The sequence below is a fragment of the Lonchura striata genome, chromosome 19 (genome assembly GCF_046129695.1).
Source record: "Lonchura striata isolate bLonStr1 chromosome 19, bLonStr1.mat, whole genome shotgun sequence".
NCBI lineage: Eukaryota > Metazoa > Chordata > Aves > Passeriformes > Estrildidae > Lonchura > Lonchura striata.
The window spans coordinates 12,055,024-12,071,748 of NC_134621.1; the positions used below are offsets into that span (position 1 = coordinate 12,055,024).

At 42.9% G+C, this 16,725-nt stretch overlaps 2 protein-coding genes across 4 annotated transcripts in view; one reads left to right on the forward strand and one right to left on the reverse strand.

Moving 5' to 3' along the window:
• Positions 1-3,023, reverse strand: part of RFNG (RFNG O-fucosylpeptide 3-beta-N-acetylglucosaminyltransferase) — an 8,198-nt gene extending 5,175 nt beyond the window's left edge. Inside the window, exons 1-4 of the mRNA XM_021534067.3 lie at positions 2,461-3,023; positions 1,589-1,637; positions 800-902; positions 278-431 (exon numbers count right to left, since the gene is read on the reverse strand). Coding sequence (XP_021389742.1) covers positions 278-431; positions 800-902; positions 1,589-1,637; positions 2,461-2,841 — 687 coding nt within the window. The 5' untranslated portion in view covers positions 2,842-3,023. The remainder of the gene's footprint in view (positions 1-277; positions 432-799; positions 903-1,588; positions 1,638-2,460) is intronic.
• Positions 2,724-16,156, forward strand: GPS1 (G protein pathway suppressor 1). 3 transcript variants are annotated; one of them, XM_021534063.3, is made up of 15 exons: positions 3,075-3,132; positions 3,598-3,754; positions 5,550-5,642; positions 5,981-6,162; positions 6,944-7,108; positions 7,277-7,412; positions 7,569-7,646; positions 7,939-7,999; positions 8,376-8,461; positions 8,925-9,019; positions 10,125-10,230; positions 10,581-10,661; positions 10,791-10,928; positions 11,148-11,282; positions 12,012-16,156. In XM_021534063.3, exons 2-15 carry the CDS (start codon positions 3,701-3,703, stop codon positions 12,084-12,086), a joined length of 1,485 nt encoding a protein of 494 aa, XP_021389738.1. In that variant the 5' UTR covers positions 3,075-3,132; positions 3,598-3,700; the 3' UTR covers positions 12,087-16,156. The 3 variants fall into 3 exon arrangements, with proteins under 3 accessions (XP_021389739.1, XP_021389737.1, XP_021389738.1); XM_021534064.3 differs by lacking the exons at positions 3,075-3,132; positions 3,598-3,754 and adding an exon at positions 2,724-2,826; XM_021534062.3 differs by lacking the exon at positions 3,598-3,754 and having other exon boundaries at positions 3,035-3,132.
• The last annotated feature ends 569 nt before the right edge of the window (positions 16,157-16,725 follow it).

Genomic DNA, 16,725 nt, shown 5'->3' on the forward strand with positions numbered 1-16,725 from the left:
AGGTGGGGAGGCCCTACTAAGCTCAGTGTGAGGGAGATCACAGCATGTGTGATCAGGAACAGAAGGAACAGAAACAGCCATCCAGGAGACAACCTCCATTGTGCATACATATGCATACAACATTGGACTGAAGGTGCATTTAACCCAGCATCCTGCCTCTGCAAATGACCATCACCAGGTTCATTTGGGTTTAGGGGGAGAATCCTATGAATTGTCAAGGTTTTAAAGGCTTGGAAGATTGGGATGTCTCTCAGATAAATTGAAAAACTTTACTTACTGATCCATCACTTTGGACATGGTCAGCTGCTTCAATGGGATGGTCCAGACTCGGTCGCCCCACATACACATCCTGGCTGTGTGAGAAGGCAGACAGCAGATGTAGGAGAGTCCGAGGGTTCACATAGTTGTCATCGTCCACATGGCAAAACCATCTTCAAACAAAACAAAGCAAAAAGTTATAGGGACAAAGACATGAGTTATAGGTTTACAACTGAGTCATAGTCTTTCAGCCTTGCAGCAGAAAATATTTCTTATTGTCCCAAATTACAGAATAGGAAACATGAAAGCATCTACAGATGCTAAATCTTCAAAGAGGCTGAAATTAATAACCTCCTCCTTTCCACCTTTCAGATGATGCTTGTTTACAAATACTGTTTCATGCTGTCCTCCCTTTCCTGCACTCATCCCTACATTTTAGCTAATACTACATTCCTTACTGGAACAGAGATGATTACTCAAGTTTCCTGTAAGCACAGAACTGGAAGAAACAAAGTCAATTAGAACAATGTGTTTCACTTACTTTTGCCCAGATTCCAGGAATTTATCATATTCCACAGACATCTTGCAGCAGAGAGCTTGCCGGGTATGGACAGCGGAACAGTTGGTGTTGATCATATGATCCCCTAGAAGAATAAAAATCAGCCCTTTCAGGTCTGAGAAGCATGTGTAGTCAAAAAGACTACAAAAGAAGTACACACTTGGGACTAATACTGTACATCTGAGGTGCACATGGTGCACACATGGAGAAGAAACTGCAGGATAGGCAGGGCTCACAGGTTACCCATCTGGCATGCAAACTGCAGAGGTCATAAAATTGTGTGAATGCATAGAAACAAGCGAGAGTATATAGATAGTGTCACAAGATGTGTGCAAAAGAAATACCTACTGTAACTTTGGACCACATAAGCTTAAGCTTACTAACAAGAAGAAAAGGGATGCAAAAGTGAGCCCAGTATTCTGGAAGTTACAGGCATCTTGTCCAGGTGGCAATTAGAGAGAAATTTTCTCTATTTTCTCCATCTTAACTTCCCCAATTGCTTGTACAGCACAAAATAAGGACTTCTGTAGAAAGTACAAAAGAAACAAAACTCTGAATTTTTTGGGATATTTTGGGGATATTCAGTATTTTTGGATATTTTGGGTGTATTTGATGAATTCAATTTCATCACTCAAGCTGTCCATTGAGGACATGACTGCATAGGCAGAGCCTTGCATGATTCTTCTACTAAGTGCACACACCTTGCAAAAGCAATTCTGATGAATGCTAGTTATAACAGACAGCATGCACCTGTGCTGCTACACAACTCACCTGCTTTCAGGCGTAGCTCCTGATCCTCCCAGTCCGTGAATATAAATGTCTGTGGGAGACAAAAATGGTGTGTCCACATTTAAGGACTTCAGATTCTAATTCTAAATTTGCTCAGTTTCAGAATTCAGAGTATTTTGTCTCTCTTGGTAGTTTGTTTCACAGTAGCCACTGGAATGGGGGAGGGAGTAGGGGTGCAGAGACCCCCCCCAGCAACTTCAATCCCTGCTTTAGTTATTACATTGTTTCCATTACAAACTAGAAGAATGTAATTTCAATAAAGAAGGCTGTATTTTACCCTCCTTGTCTCACGGTACAGACAACCAATTTCCAGACAGAAAGAATTTTGGTCTTTTTTGGTACTACCTCCTCTCTCTGGCTATGAATCATCCACAGCTGCCAAGCAGATAAAGAAAGAATGCAAGTCAAGGTGGGAAGTGGCAGGTTGTTAACACAGTCTTATTCCAACTACTGGATAAAAGCCCATTAATATACTTGAACAGACTAAAATTTTGAAACAAGGGAACAAATTTTATGTTCTACAGAAAACCTTAAGTACTTAGTCCAAAATATCGGCTTAAATGCACCAGGAATCTTTTGCTATCATAAAAGCACTTTTTACAGTCATACAAAAATCAGCAAACTATGTCTGCTTGGACTACCGATCCCATATTGCAGGTAACTGGCTAATCAACAACGAACTCTTCTGGAAGCATGTTCACACCAACCGTTTATATAAAACGACTTTCCACCGTCTTAAAAAGAAAGCCTCTTTTAACATAAGGAAGAAAAACTCCGCAAGAGTGCAGAAGGTGCCCTGTAAAGCACAGGGCCGAGGCTCCCAGCTACCCCTGCCCCCTAGCAAAGTCTCTCACCTGTCTCCTCGCCTGGGAGATCCAGGTTTGGAGGAGCAAGTCCAGCCGGCTCTTATGGTACTTCCTCGTGGTCTTCACCGCAATGAAGATGTCCTTCAGCTCTAGGCTCTCCCTGGCCGAGCTGCCGGCAGTCCCGAGGCGGCCCCTCCGCACAAGCTGCGCGCTGTCCGCGAGGCCGCCGGCCCCGGGCCCGCCGCGCGGCGCTCCGGCAGAGCGCGCGGGGAGCGCGCGGGCCGGCGGGGGCGCGCTGGGCCCGGCGGCGGGCGGCGGGCGGGGCACGGCGGGGCGCTGCCCCCGCGGCAGCAGCAACAGCAGGAGGGCGGCGGCGCCCAGGGACAGCAGAACTCCGGCCCTGCGCAGCCCCAGGCAAGGACCGTTCATGCTGCAGCCCCGTGGGCTCCCGCCGCAGGGTGCGGCCACCTCATGGCCCCGCACTCTGGGAGGTGGCGGCGGCTCCGCGGAGGGAGCGCCCGAAGGTCGTCAAGGAGCCGCCGCCGCCGCCGCGGGGCCGAGCGGGGCCGCGGCCCCTTTAAGAGCTTCACCTGTCGGCCGCGGCCTCGCCGCGACGCGGGGCCCGGAAACGGAAATGGAAGCGGAGCGGGCGGGGCGGGCGGCCGGAAGCGGCGGCGTGAGGGGAGGATGCCGCTGCCCGTCCAGGTCTTTAACCTGCAGGTATGGGGCAGCTGTGTCCCGCCGGCCCGGCCCGTCGGGCCTCGCCGCGTTTCTCCGCGTTTCGCGTCCCTCCCACGCGGGGTCTCAGACCCCTGGTCGACCGCGGTCTCCGGAGGCGCCGTGCGGCCTTCTCCTTGGGCTCCACGGAGAGGGAGCGACTATCGGCTGGCCTTGAGCCCTCGCTCGCCCTTTTGTCGGGTCTGTGTCGTTTCCGCCGCCGTTCGCGAGGAGCAGTGCTCCGCCGAACGTCCTCCGGCACCCGTGGCGTCCCCGCCGCTGCGGTGGCCCCGTGTTTGCTTCCCGCGGTGCACGTGCCGCAGGCAGGGCTGCAGTGGTCGCCGAGGGTTTGGTGATATGGCCAGTGAGAAGGAGCTGGAAGTCTCAGGAGCGCCGAGTGGGTCGGTGACACTAGGTACCGCGGAAGGCTATCCTTTGCAAGTTTTAGCAGTAGCATATCTGCCTTAGGGCACGGGATTTTGGACAGTGAGGAGAGGATGAGGGACAGTTCAGCATCCCGCTCAGCTTCTTCGTTAGTGACAGTCCTCTACTGCACCCCGTCCAGCAGCAGATGACACCTATTCCTGCCGACTTCCTATTCCAGGCGACTTCAGCTCAGACACCAGTATGTCTGCTTGTGTGAGGCTTGGTGAGGTACCCTCAATGAAGTACCCGTTGGGGCTCAGGAAATTTTGGGGAATGGTTGTTTATTATTTGTTCTGTGAGTAGTTTTTAAGTCAACCTTGCATTTTCCTTTCAAAATAAAGAGCTTGAAAATGTTTGAGTTTGCTTGTCCTGCTAGGACTTTCAGCCCACTTGTGTTTTTCCTTGTCTGGGAGTTCAGGGAGAAATGTAGACTGTAGACTCTCAGCGCATCAAGACACAGATTGTTCTCTCTCACCAGCTGGAATTACAGTTACCTTTGTAATGATGTTCTAAGGAGTCTGTAATTGAGTTTTTACTATGGTAGGCAAGCACAGCCTAAACAAACTAACCTTGGCACTTAGTGTTTGTGATATAAGAAAAGATAGAAGGTAGATAAAAGTGGAAAAAGTAATGGTCTCAGCATATGGTGAATTACCTGTTTTTATGCACAGTTTACCTGAGGGGTGATCTAGACAATCAAAATTTCCTCTGTGCCCTCCCTCTTTTTCCTTCATGGAAAGGTTAGTAAACTAGGAAACAAATGTTTTGTGCTTCACTTGCTTTTACTTCAGATTTTGGGCAATTTCAGTGGTGAGATATGTATTTTATGTGTATCAGTTTGTGAAAGAATAAGACCGCCAGACTGTGGCTGAGTGTAATTTTTAGAGATAGGAAATCTGAATCTGCCCTATTCCTTCTCACAGAAAAACCCAAACAAACAATCAACCCAGTCCAAAAAAACCTCAATCTTTGATTTCTCAACAGACAGTAAAGTCAGTAAAAATATGGAAGTAATCAGATGGGGAATGGGGAAAAGGTGGTTAGCATGTCTGTCTTTTGTGAGATCCACTTTTGCGATTTACACTAAATTAAGTTTATATAATATATGTACAAAATCAGCATTTTATAAGAAGACAGTCTGCTAAATTTTCCTCACTTTATTTCCTCACAGTAATTCCTCGGAGGACTGTTCAGCACTCTTTGACTAGGAGGAGACAAAGAATTTTGTGCCAGCAGACCAGTTAGTTTGTGAAATGGGATACAAACTGCTCTTACCTGGAGTACATGCAGGGGCTGTGGCAATGCAGCTGTGCTGAAGTCACTGCATTGGTGTGAGTCCTTTTGGCTCAAAGCAGTGCAGAATATACTGGGAGAATAAAATTCTCTTGTTTCTCCAAAAGAGGCTCTATCTGAGCAATTGAACTCAAAAACTCTAGTAAGATAGTTTGACTAATGGCAGATCCCTGCAGTGCAGACAAACTGTTCCTTGCTATGTTGGGAAGTCTGAATTTGTCATTCTGCATTCTGTTCTTTATGGTTTTTAATACTTCTAAAAAGTGTAATGGTTTTTGCCTCTTCCCCCCACCCCATTCCCAAATGCTATTTCTAAGCATTAAAGCAATTTTGAAAGGTTGTGGTGAGTTTTTTTTGTACATTTTGCCTTTTGGAACTCTTGATCTGCTGTTGCTCAGAGAAGATAACTGGAATGCATATACATACCTCACATACTTTGTAGAGTCAGATTTATTGACCTCTTCATTTTTTCGCTTGATAATTTACCATGCTAATCTATGCTGCTGATTGCATTAGACCAAGCGTCAGGCTGACTGGTGGTGTTGCTAGAGAAAAATCCTAAGCATATCAAAAGACTGAGGAGTGCTTTTTCATTTTTAATATTTAACATGTATTTAAGCAAGTCCTTAATAGATTGAATAACATATTTATTTCCTGCTCAAATATAATAAGCTGCTTTTGACCTTGTTTTACTGTTTTAGGGTGCAGTGGAGCCCATGCAGATTGACGTAGATCCACAAGAAGATCAGCAAAATTCACCTGATATTAACTATGTGGTGGAGAACCCCACGTTGGTACGTGCTGCTGAGGGCTGTGGATACATTTCTTGTGTATGGTCTTTTCCTTTAAGATTTTTGAGAAAATCTGTTCTGAAAAGTCTTAAAGCTGATTAGTTTTAACCACAAAAGCATCACAACTGAAATTTTAAAACAGTAAATTGTAATGTAGACCATATTTCTGAGGAAATTAGTAATGTTTGAAGAAAGCAGACAGGGACTGATCTTACTGATTTTTGAGTTGTTTTGCCCTCCTTGAGGGGGTCAGGTCTGCAGGAAAAGCTGTGCAGGTTGCAGTGTAGTAGCCTGATTTATTGTGTCCATTTTCACCTTCTGAGGCCAGATTTTATTGGCAGGATTTGGAGCAGTACGCGTCCAGCTACAGTGGGCTGATGCGAATCGAACGGCTGCAGTTCATTGCTGATCACTGCCCACAGCTGCGGGTGGAAGCTCTCAAGATGGCTTTGTCATTTGTCCAGAGAACTTTTAATGTTGATGTGTATGAAGAAATCCACAGAAAGCTGTCTGAGGCCACGAGGTACTAAGAGACCATGGGAACCTGGGGAACTTTCTTGGCAGAGTTAAAAGTGATGTGCTGCAGTGGAGGACTTTGCATGTAATGTAATACCAGCGTGTACCTTACACAAATTGTCTTTGCCCTTAGAATTTAATAGCAGCAAAATGTGTGTTCATGCTTTATTAAAAGATAGAGCACGGAAGGCATTATCTCGTTCTGAAATCTTTGTGCTTTAAAAAGCTGCAGGTAGATATTGAGGTGAGTTTAGTCCTTGCAACTGCCTCAAATATTAATGAACATATTTGTTTTTCCTGAGGTAGATTATGGAGACTTATTCTAGATGCTTTGTTTTCATAAGTTAATACCTAATCTAAGTCTTTGCCTTGTTTTGGTTTGTTGTTTCCTTTCTCCCCCCTGCTCTAAAAACAGGTTTGCTGCTAAGGATAACCTTTGATATCTCACTTTTCTATCCATGCTTCCCATTTTTGCATTATTTTTGTTGCTATGCTTATTTAATGATTTCTTGTCTGTTTTGCATGGGGAGTCTTTACCCTGTGTTTGACAGTATGTTTATCCTAAGATCATTAGGATAATTTTGTGAAGTATTTGTATACATCTGTGATGCTTGTGTTACTGTTTGCACTGGATGTTTTAGCAATATGTTTCTTTTTCCCCATTACCCTTATTTTCTCTTTGGTCTGTTTTGTGTATACAGTACTGTTTGTTAGGGTAACGTTGCCAGGCACTTAGCAGACTTCTGTTTTGAAATGTATTCAGCCTTATTCAAATGCTTCTCTTTCAGAGAACTGCAAAATACACCTGATGCTGTCCCTGATAGTGGAATTGAACCCCCTCCTCTTGACACAGCTTGGGTTGAAGCTACACGCAAAAAAGCTCTTCTTAAACTGGAGAAACTTGATACAGATTTAAAAAATTACAAAGGGAACTCCATCAAGGAGAGTATCAGGTGAGATGCAAAAGGCTCTACTGGAGCAAGGAAGAGCATTTTGTTCCTCCATGCACTTAACATGGGATATGCCCTTGGGTCAGTGTGTTGAGTTACTTGTTTAGAACAAACTGCCTTTGTCCCTTTCTGAGCATACAGTTCATTGATGTTTTAATTCCCATCCTCCAGGAGAGGCCACGATGATTTAGGTGATCATTACCTGGACTGTGGAGACCTCAGCAATGCTCTCAAGTGTTACTCACGAGCCCGTGATTACTGCACCAGTGCTAAACATGTCATCAACATGTGTCTCAATGTTATCAAGGTAGGAGGATTTGCAGGAAAAGGTACCTGGTGTCTTTGTGATACCTGCTGTGAAGTTGCCCCCCATACTTGGCTCTTCTGTCCGCAGTGATGCGGCTTATCTAAGAGGAGCGTCATTTATCCATGCTTGCACCACACTGTTTCTGGCTCTCTACAGGTCAGTGTCTACCTCCAGAATTGGTCTCATGTTTTGAGCTATGTAAGCAAGGCTGAGTCTACACCAGAAATTGCAGAAGTAAGCTCCTGCTCTTTAACTTGCATAAATTTTATCTTTGTTTTCTGTTTCCAAATTTGTAAAGTGATTTCTTCCTTTCCCCTGTTATGTCTTCTCTCATGATATATGTGTTCAAAATCTGACTTAGGGTAAAAATGAATACTTCCCATCTTCAGTTTTGCCATATTTCCCAAGACAAATAAGATTAAGTCATCTTGCCAAGTTGATTATCAGGGTGAAATATCCTGGGGACAGTTGTAAGTAAAATAGCTTTCATACTGCTTTCTCACTACTGCTTTGTTTTATGCTTTAGCAAAGAGGAGAAAGAGATAGCCAGACACAAGCAATTCTCACCAAACTGAAATGTGCAGCAGGTGAGTGAGTCCTTCAGCTTCCTGTATGGTTTGCCTGTCTTTCTACCTGTTAGCTGTCCGTAGGGCTCTTGGGTTTATTTTTTCTCTCATATTTGACAGACTTTGTATTTCCATACCAGACATGCCAAATTTAATTAAGCGGGTGAGATAGAACTGCTGGTTTTTGCCATCTCTTTCTTCTCCCTGAGATTCTTCAGAGAGGATACCTGTGTGAGTGTTAGTTCAAAGGATGCTTGTACAGTCTGAAGATCTTGTTTTACTTCACTAAGTGAAGGCACTAGCAACCATGTGGGGGCCTTTCCTGTTCCCTAGAATTTTCAATTTTCCCTAATTTGTATACTGCCATAAAAAAGGACTGACTTTTTCTGGTTCCTAGGCTTGGCCGAACTAGCTGCCCGGAAGTACAAACAGGCAGCAAAGTGCTTCTTGTTGGCATCATTCGATCACTGTGATTTCCCTGAGGTGAGGACCAAGAGGGAGCTGTGTGCAGGTCTTGGAGGGGATGCAGTTATTCTAAGTATTAGGTTGTAAAATTCAGATTTTGTAGTTATTCTTGTAGTTTGGTGGTGCTGTGAACAGTGCTGGTTGGTTGGTCTGGTTTTGGTTTTTTTAAGTCTCTGTTCTTGGCTTCTCTAAGTGTTCTATTCTAGATCACATAAGAATTACCTGTGAGATGTATAATTCTGTGTTGCTCAATCAAACAAAACCTCCTGAAACTGATGTCAGCTCTCTTAGCAGTGTTACTGCTCTGGCCCTGTCACCCCACACACTGGGTGAGAGCAAGCTGAGTGTTTCCACTGTATTTGATAAGGACTAATCTTCTCACTACTTGAAAGAAAGGCCTGGGGTAGAAGAGTCAATGCCACCCTTAGGCCATTTTGATAGTCAGTGACGGATTGCTCTCTGTCTCACCCTCTCTCTGTAGCTGTTATCTCCCAGCAATGTGGCTGTGTATGGTGGGCTCTGTGCCCTTGCTACATTTGACCGTCAGGAACTGCAACGAAATGTTATCTCCAGTAGGTGAGTGATGCCTTGAGTGATGTTTGTATGTACTGGACATCTTTTGGAACATGGGACTTCTTTGGTTAAGAGTGGATTCTGGCAGGAGTTTTTCTCATACAGGAAAGAAAGAATCACTGAGCCTTAATTTGACTTTAGCATTAAGTGTTGTTTCACTGTACAGAACACATTGGTTAATCACAGGTGAAATTTTCTTAGTTTAAGTTTCCTGCCCAGGTTAAATCCAGCATCTGCATAGCCCAGTTGTCTGTCTCCATCAGTACTTCATATCAGATACTAAATCAAGGGACACAGTCCTCTGTTGAAGGCAGCTGTTGGGAGAATTTGCCTTCGTGTTGTCCCGTGTTCTGGTATATGTTAATCGTTAAAACTATTTAGTAATTATTAGTACACCTTGCAGTGTAATCTAACTATGACATACAGAAGGTTAAGAGATTTGTAGTCTTGGGAAGAAAGTGGATATTGAGTGTCATAGATTGAATTGCAATGCACCAAATTTCTATCAGCTGGATGTACAGAAGCAGTAATCTTAAATTGTTGTGGAAAAGGGGTTGTTACCCTTTTTTATGAGCTGATATGTCGGTTAAGATCCCAAGGTGTAAAAACCTGTGATGGTGAACTGGGAGTGTGCTGAGTAAAAGTGTACAACCCTAAGATTTACCTCACTCACAATAGCTTGTTCCTCTGAGAAATTGGCATGCTCGGCTTGTCAGTGGCATTCTATACTTAAAGAGGGCTGTGCTTTCCAAGCAGACACAAAGCTGGCCAGCACAGACTACAGTATGGCATTTGTTTGCTAGTGGTGTATCCTGATTTTGACCTATTCACATTCATGATTTTGTTCTGTGTGGACAAACACTTCTACTACTTTGTTTGTCAAAAGTCTTTTGTCCTCCTTCATCACAGCTCTGATGCTGTGCTCTATCTCTCTGTGTTCCAGGCTCTCAGCCCTGGTGAAAATGGGCTGTCTGATCTGTTAGAGGGTAAATTCTTGGAATCTTCAAATGTTAGTGAGAGTTTTTAACTTTTTGACTTGGAGTGATGAGGTTATGGGGTATTTAAGTGGCAGGTTCCAATATCTGATCACTGCCATCTTTATCTGTAGCTCCTTCAAATTGTTTTTGGAGCTGGAGCCACAGGTTCGTGACATCATCTTCAAGTTTTATGAATCTAAGTATGCTTCATGTCTGAAGATGCTGGATGAGATGAAGGTGAGTTGCAGGACAGCAGTGCAGAGCAGACCCTAAAAGTTCCCTTTGCCTAGCCTTTTGTGAGAAGCAGTGATTGTCAAAAGTAAATACTAATTGTTCAGCTCTTCTTTGTCTGCTGTGTCTCCTGATGTGGTGTATGGAAATTAGGAGCAGTTTATTTGTAGAGAGAAATTATAAACATTTAAAACATATTCCTAATTCCTTTATTCATTATTGTTTTATCATATTGTTTTGTTGTACTATAGTATTCTTAAGGTTTAAGTATATACATAAATGTTTCAGAATGCAGGAATAATATATTTTTCCAGATTGCCTCTCAGCTTTTGATGTGCTTTATTTTTTTTGTACAGGACAACCTGCTGCTAGATATGTACCTTGCACCTCATGTCAGGACACTTTATACCCAGATTCGAAATCGTGCCCTTATCCAGGTAATTTTCCTTTCATCCCAGAAGTGGATAAACAGGGAGATAGATAGGCCATTTCTTTGGAATTGCTTTTCCCCTAGTTTCTTAGTGGGTGGAGAGTGCAACTGAATATTTTTTTCTTCTTCTTCTTAGTACTTCAGCCCCTATGTGTCAGCAGACATGCGCAAGATGGCCACTGCTTTTAACACTACAGTGGCTGCTCTGGAAGATGAACTCACTCAGCTGATCTTGGAGGGACTGATCAATGCCAGAATAGACTCGCACAGTAAGGTGAGTGCATTTCACCCATGGATTAGAGACCGAACAGGTTTACTAAGCTTAGAAGCTCTCCATTCCTGAGACACTGGGAAGGTGCATTAATCTCTTGGGCCTGGTGTGTTCAGTAGGGGTGAACTATGTGTGACCTCAGGCCCCATAATGCCCTAGCTGTGTTCCTGCTATGGAACCCTGGCACAGCTCCCACAGTACAGCTCTCTGTATTGGTTACAGATTCTGTATGCTCGAGATGTAGATCAGCGCAGCACAACTTTTGAGAAGTCTTTACTGATGGGCAAAGAGTTTCAGCGCCGTGCCAAAGCAATGATCCTGCGAGCTGCAGTCCTGCGCAACCAGATCCATGTCAAGGTATGGGCGTGCTAAACAGATACTTAAAGGCAGTGTTAAGATTTTAATTTTTTTTTTTTTTTTTAGTAAAACTGTGAAAGTTGGTGAATTGAAGATTCTGGAAGGGAGTGAGTCTATCATGTTCCTAATTGGACAAGTTCTTAGAGTAGTAAATACGTAATATATAAAGAACAGGTGTTTCTAGCCAGTAGATTAACCTGCTTGTACAGCTCAAAATCTCCTTTGAAGTTTATATGATTGAGTTAATTCTGAATAACTCCTTTGGCCTAGTCCTTGATAGACATATCTTTTACCTTCTCAATAAAGATTGTTTGAAGTAATCTTTTCAGCAGAGGAAGTAAAAAAAGCATTCATTGTTAGGAGTATTCCTTCTTGATTGCAATTTGAAAAGGGTACCTTTAGGGAGGATAGGCCATCTGCACAAAATGTATTCATTTCTATAGTATATTAATATCTGTGATGTCAGCTAGGATTCAATTTCTGGGGTCAACAGCACCTTGTACATAGTAAATAAGAGTGGCTTAAAAGTTCTGGTTTGGCTTTTTGAGGAAATGTTTTTGTGAACTGTAGAAGTTGTTAATACAAAACCATCATTAATGAACCTGGGGGTATGCTCTACCCCTGCTGCCATCCTGCTGTGCTTCACTTGTGCTTTATTTTGTCTCTCAGGAAGCAGGCTGCAGAATATTTACACATCACTAACTAGGACGTGTTTTGGTCTTGTTGCAGTCTCCTCCGAGGGAAGGTAGCCAAGGGGAGCTCACTCCAGCTAACAGCCAATCCAGAATGAGCACCAACATGTGAAAAACTTCGTGCACTACCAAAAGAAATGGTCCCTCAGGACTGTACCCAGTGTCTCACCCACTAACTGCTGAGCTTCACAAACTGTCCCTATCTCCCTCACTTCTTGCTTGGATTGAGAGAGTCAGGGTTGGTGGTGGATAATATGAATAATCCAGTAACTTCAATTCTCCTTGAAAAGAAATTATTTTTAAAAACAGCATCCCTGTAAATGGGTCATCATTTCAGTTTTGTTAGAAAACATTCACTCTCCTTCCACCACGCCATAAAGAGCTGTCATGTTATCCATACAGATGCTGAGTTGAGAGTTTTTCAGCTGCTAATAGTTTTCTTGTTTCAAAGCTGCAAAAATAGTTAGTTGAATGGACAGGCACGATATAAGATGAATTTTGCTGGCCTGATAGTATTGCCTCAATTTAGAGCAATGCTGAGCTTTCCGTTTTCCAAATAAACTTTTAAGTGCATTGCTCTCGATTATGGAGCTAGAGTTCTGATGGGGGAGGAGATTTCCTTTGAGAAACTCTTGGAGAATTTTCACCTGTACCAGAAAACATGGCATTGCTTCCATGCATTCAGTCACAGACCTTTATTTTAGGATTTTATGTTCACCTGCAGCCAGGTTCTCCCTCCCTCTGGTTTCTGTTTTCAAAGAACTGTTTCCTGATGTGTTTCCCTCTTGTGTGTGACCTGGCTTTAGGGTCCAGTGTTATCACAGCAGTAAATCTCTACTTCTTGCAAATATTGCTGCTTGCCCAGTCTTACTGCCATAGTGTGTGATGGTTTCCCCACATGTGCGACAGTTGTTTTGGGCAGAATGGATACATGCCGTAAAACAGCACTCAAGTCTTGTGGAAGCCCTAAAAAGAGTCAGTCTAGTGTCCACTGTCCAGGTGCATCTATTCTGCTTTTCCTTTTATAAAGGGGTCAAAGGTGGCAACCCAGTGTGTGTGTGTGTTCTTCCTGTGTTCATGAAAAGAGATATGCACTGAATTTTCTGAAGTCACTGCAGCCTTTTATTAATCTAATCCATAAAGCAAGCCGAGAATTTTGATCCAGCCGTGACTGGCCTGGCAAGTGACTACAGATGTTACTTTTAATGTGTTCATGCTTTTTTTCTAAAAATAAGTTGTTATATCTAGTGCATTAAACAGCAGGATTAAAAAACTTCTGAGTATTTGGAATTTTGTGTTAAAAAGTTGGAGTTTAGGTGTTTTTGATCTCAAGCCATTGAGCTTTTGCTAAGCTTCATAATGTTTAATTGGCAATTGTGTTTTGTTTCTGATCTGGTTGGAGATGTAGCTTGGATGAACTGTAAAGAAAGTGCAGTTTGAAGGAATATTCAAACAGCAGAATTCCTGTAGCAACACTGGTTTCTCCTGGCTTTCCATACTTTTTATTACTTAGGTGCTGAAAATGGAAGCAGTAGTTTCTACGAGGTCTTTGGTTACATTTGGCATGGAAAAATTCTCCCATTTTTGAGGGAAGAACTTGGTGTTGAGTATCGCTGATGGCCAGTTTAGTGAGAAAGGCAAGTTTGGTCCTTGGATAAATTGCTGTACATCATTATAAGAAATGCAGGGAAACTACTGTTATGCTTTCTGTTTGTGCTGAAGGAAAGCTTTTCAGTGCTAAAATGATACTCAACCATTCTTGCTTTCTTCCCCAGATGGGCCAATGATACTATTTATAAGGAAAAGATGTTACACTCTGCTCTTTAGGAGATGGTTTTGCATCCCAGTGAAGTGCACCATGCCAGTTGGCTGGCTGTGCTCCCGCTTTCAGGATTTTTATTTCATTTATTTATACCTGTCCCTTGATGGAGCATTTCTGCTGCAGGACTCCTAAGTGTTTTGAGCTGACTGGAATCTCTGTGCTTCCAGACACCAACAGCATCACAAGGGGCCCACAGGGTGGCAACAGCAGTTTCCAGCTCTGGCTGTGGCCTGAGGCCATTCTGCAGCATTGGCAGGTGTGGTAAGTTTTTGTCCCTCCAGACAAAAGTGCTTGCAGCCTCTTTGGGAGTGATTGAGCATTTCTCTTTTATTACGTTGGCATCGTGGATGCTTTGTGGAGAATTACTGACATGTAACTCTCTCCTTTAACCTGTGAAAGAAGCTGCTGTTGCTTTTGGATCTTGTAAATGGGAGTCAGAGCTGTCCAGGCACATTTCTTCTAGACATTGTCCAACACTTGCCTCAGTCCTAACTGCCTGCCAGTCTCAAACCCCACAAAATACAACACAGTATGGATATATTTCTAGGTAAACTGCATTCATAAGCAGTCTCCCCCAGTAAAAATTACTCTTAAATTTCTATGTAATTTCCCAAGTAATGGCAAAATAGTGACTCACATAGAATGAATTTTCAGTGATTCCCAGTGACCACCAAGGTCATTCAGTGGATGAAGTTTTGTGGAATGTGTAGTGTAGCATGTTGATGTGTCTAAGATATGATCAGATTCATATGGATTTAATGAACTTGTGTGGCACCTTTTTGTTAAGGAAATGCCAGTGGTAGGTCATGACAGGTTCCTCATGCAGCGTAAATCCTGCTTTCTTTATATAACTTTGCTAGGAATAAAGGAAAAATAGTTGGAAAGAACCTTGTTCTTTTGGCAAAGGCAGTTTTAATTAGCACAATCACTCTAAGTGGTAATGTAGAAGCTGCCACTGTGAGATTTGTGTTAGAGTAGTTTGGGGTGATTGGTAATTATCTGCCCAGAACTTGTCCAGCACAGTGGTCTATGTTGCCAAGTTTTGCAGGGGGAGATCTGTTTACAGGTGATTATTGACCATGGCTGGTGCAGCATCATCTGTGTACTGCTTTTGGCTGAAAGGTGTCAGTGGGTGAGGGAGAAAAAAACAGAGCTTGGTCTTTGCCCCAAGCCATGTGGGTGTGATTTGTGCATCTCTCCTGCTATTCTGCAGCAGTGGTCTCAGCATTCTTCCATCCTCTGGATAGCTCCAAAAACTGCCACTGAATAAGGTATTATTTCTGATATGTGCTATGTAATATAAACTTTCAGGGGAAAATAAAAGAGGAAACTTTAATCTGATGAAGACCCATTGTGTATTGGTAGGAAGTGCTTGTCAAGCACCGATTCCTTTTTCTTTTAAAGTCTCAGCTAAATTAATTTGATTATTTGAGATTCTTCTGCCATCTTAATTACTCTTTATGAAGCAGATAGCAGTGTGCTGCACAGGACAGTGCTCTGAGTATTTTTTATACCACCTGCTTGTGACAGCTGAGGCTGAGACAAGTCTGTTTCACTGCTCTGGTATTTCATCAGCTGTGAATTTGCAGTAAGGTGATAAACACCAAACTGGTGTGGAACTGACTTCTGCTTCCCCTGATGCTGTTAGAGAATAGGGATAGGATTACTGTCTGCTTTGCAAATGACCTTTGTACTTAAAGTAATGTTATTTTGGCTTCTGTGTTTTTAAGGATCTCTGAACTCCATTAAACATTTCATAGGGTTGCTGTGTAGCTTTAGATTTTCTCATAGGATAACTTGATTAGGCTAAAGTATTTAGAAAGGGGAACAGAAACTGGCTAATAGGTATGTCAAGCTCTAAGAGAAAATGTACAAGATTCACTAATTAGAAGCTTGGTGAATTCATAATGCAATTAAGTCTTTTGACATCAAAGAAATAATTCAAGCTTAGGCCTTGGTAGAGTTACTAAAGCTACAAACTGAAGGACAGCTGCATTAACAAGAGATGGTCTAATTCAAACAAGAACTCAAGTGGCAGGACCTGAAAAATGTGGCTTAGCTGGTAGATCAGGCTGGGTATTCTTTTTGTCCCTGACCTTACAGGTACTACTGTTTCAGTTCTCTTAAGCCTTCAGCTCTAGCTTTGTACTCCCTGTGCCTGTAGTCGATGTAACTGTGAACCCTCTGCACTTAAAAGTTTGTACCCCATAAATACGTGCTGAAATCTCGGAGTTTCAGTCTTCGTTTTAATGCACTTTTTGTCTTCAAAATTTTTTAAAAATCTTTCTCATAATTCATTTCATAACTGGTTTCTTAAATAAAGGCAATTGGCTTTCTTTTTTGTCCGGTGAAATACCCCAGCTTTTTCTTGTGTGCCTCTGAAAATAATTTAGATGTGAGAATCCATTTTCCTGAAGACTGAGCATCATTTTCATCATCATTCTACATTCAGGGCACTGCCTACTCCCCCTACTCCATGAAAATTAAATAGCGTATATCTCCTTAAGGGCCTGTGAAACAGAAACAAAATAGGCCTTGACCTTGCTGAGCTGGCAAACTACAATTTTTTTATTAGAGATAAACAGAATAATTTGTATATTGCCTAGCCTGAAAGTAATCCCTTGTTAGTACAGGTGCACTCAGTGTAAACAGTAAGTGGTTTGGATTTGCTCATATTGTAATTGGGCCTCCAAGTTCACAAGCATTGGTTAGTGAGCCGTGGCTCATCTGGACAGCTTTGCCTTAGTAACTGCAAGGTTGTGTCTTCTTGCACACCTGGTGAAAGTTCAGGTTGAAACTTTCTTCCATTAGTGTGGTGATTTGTAGCTGGATGCGCAGAGGTGGATCTATGTTGCAGTGCCAAACTGAGCAGTTTTTCAGCCCTGTGTCAGGAGTGTGGCATCATCCAGCCATACTTGGACAGGAGTGG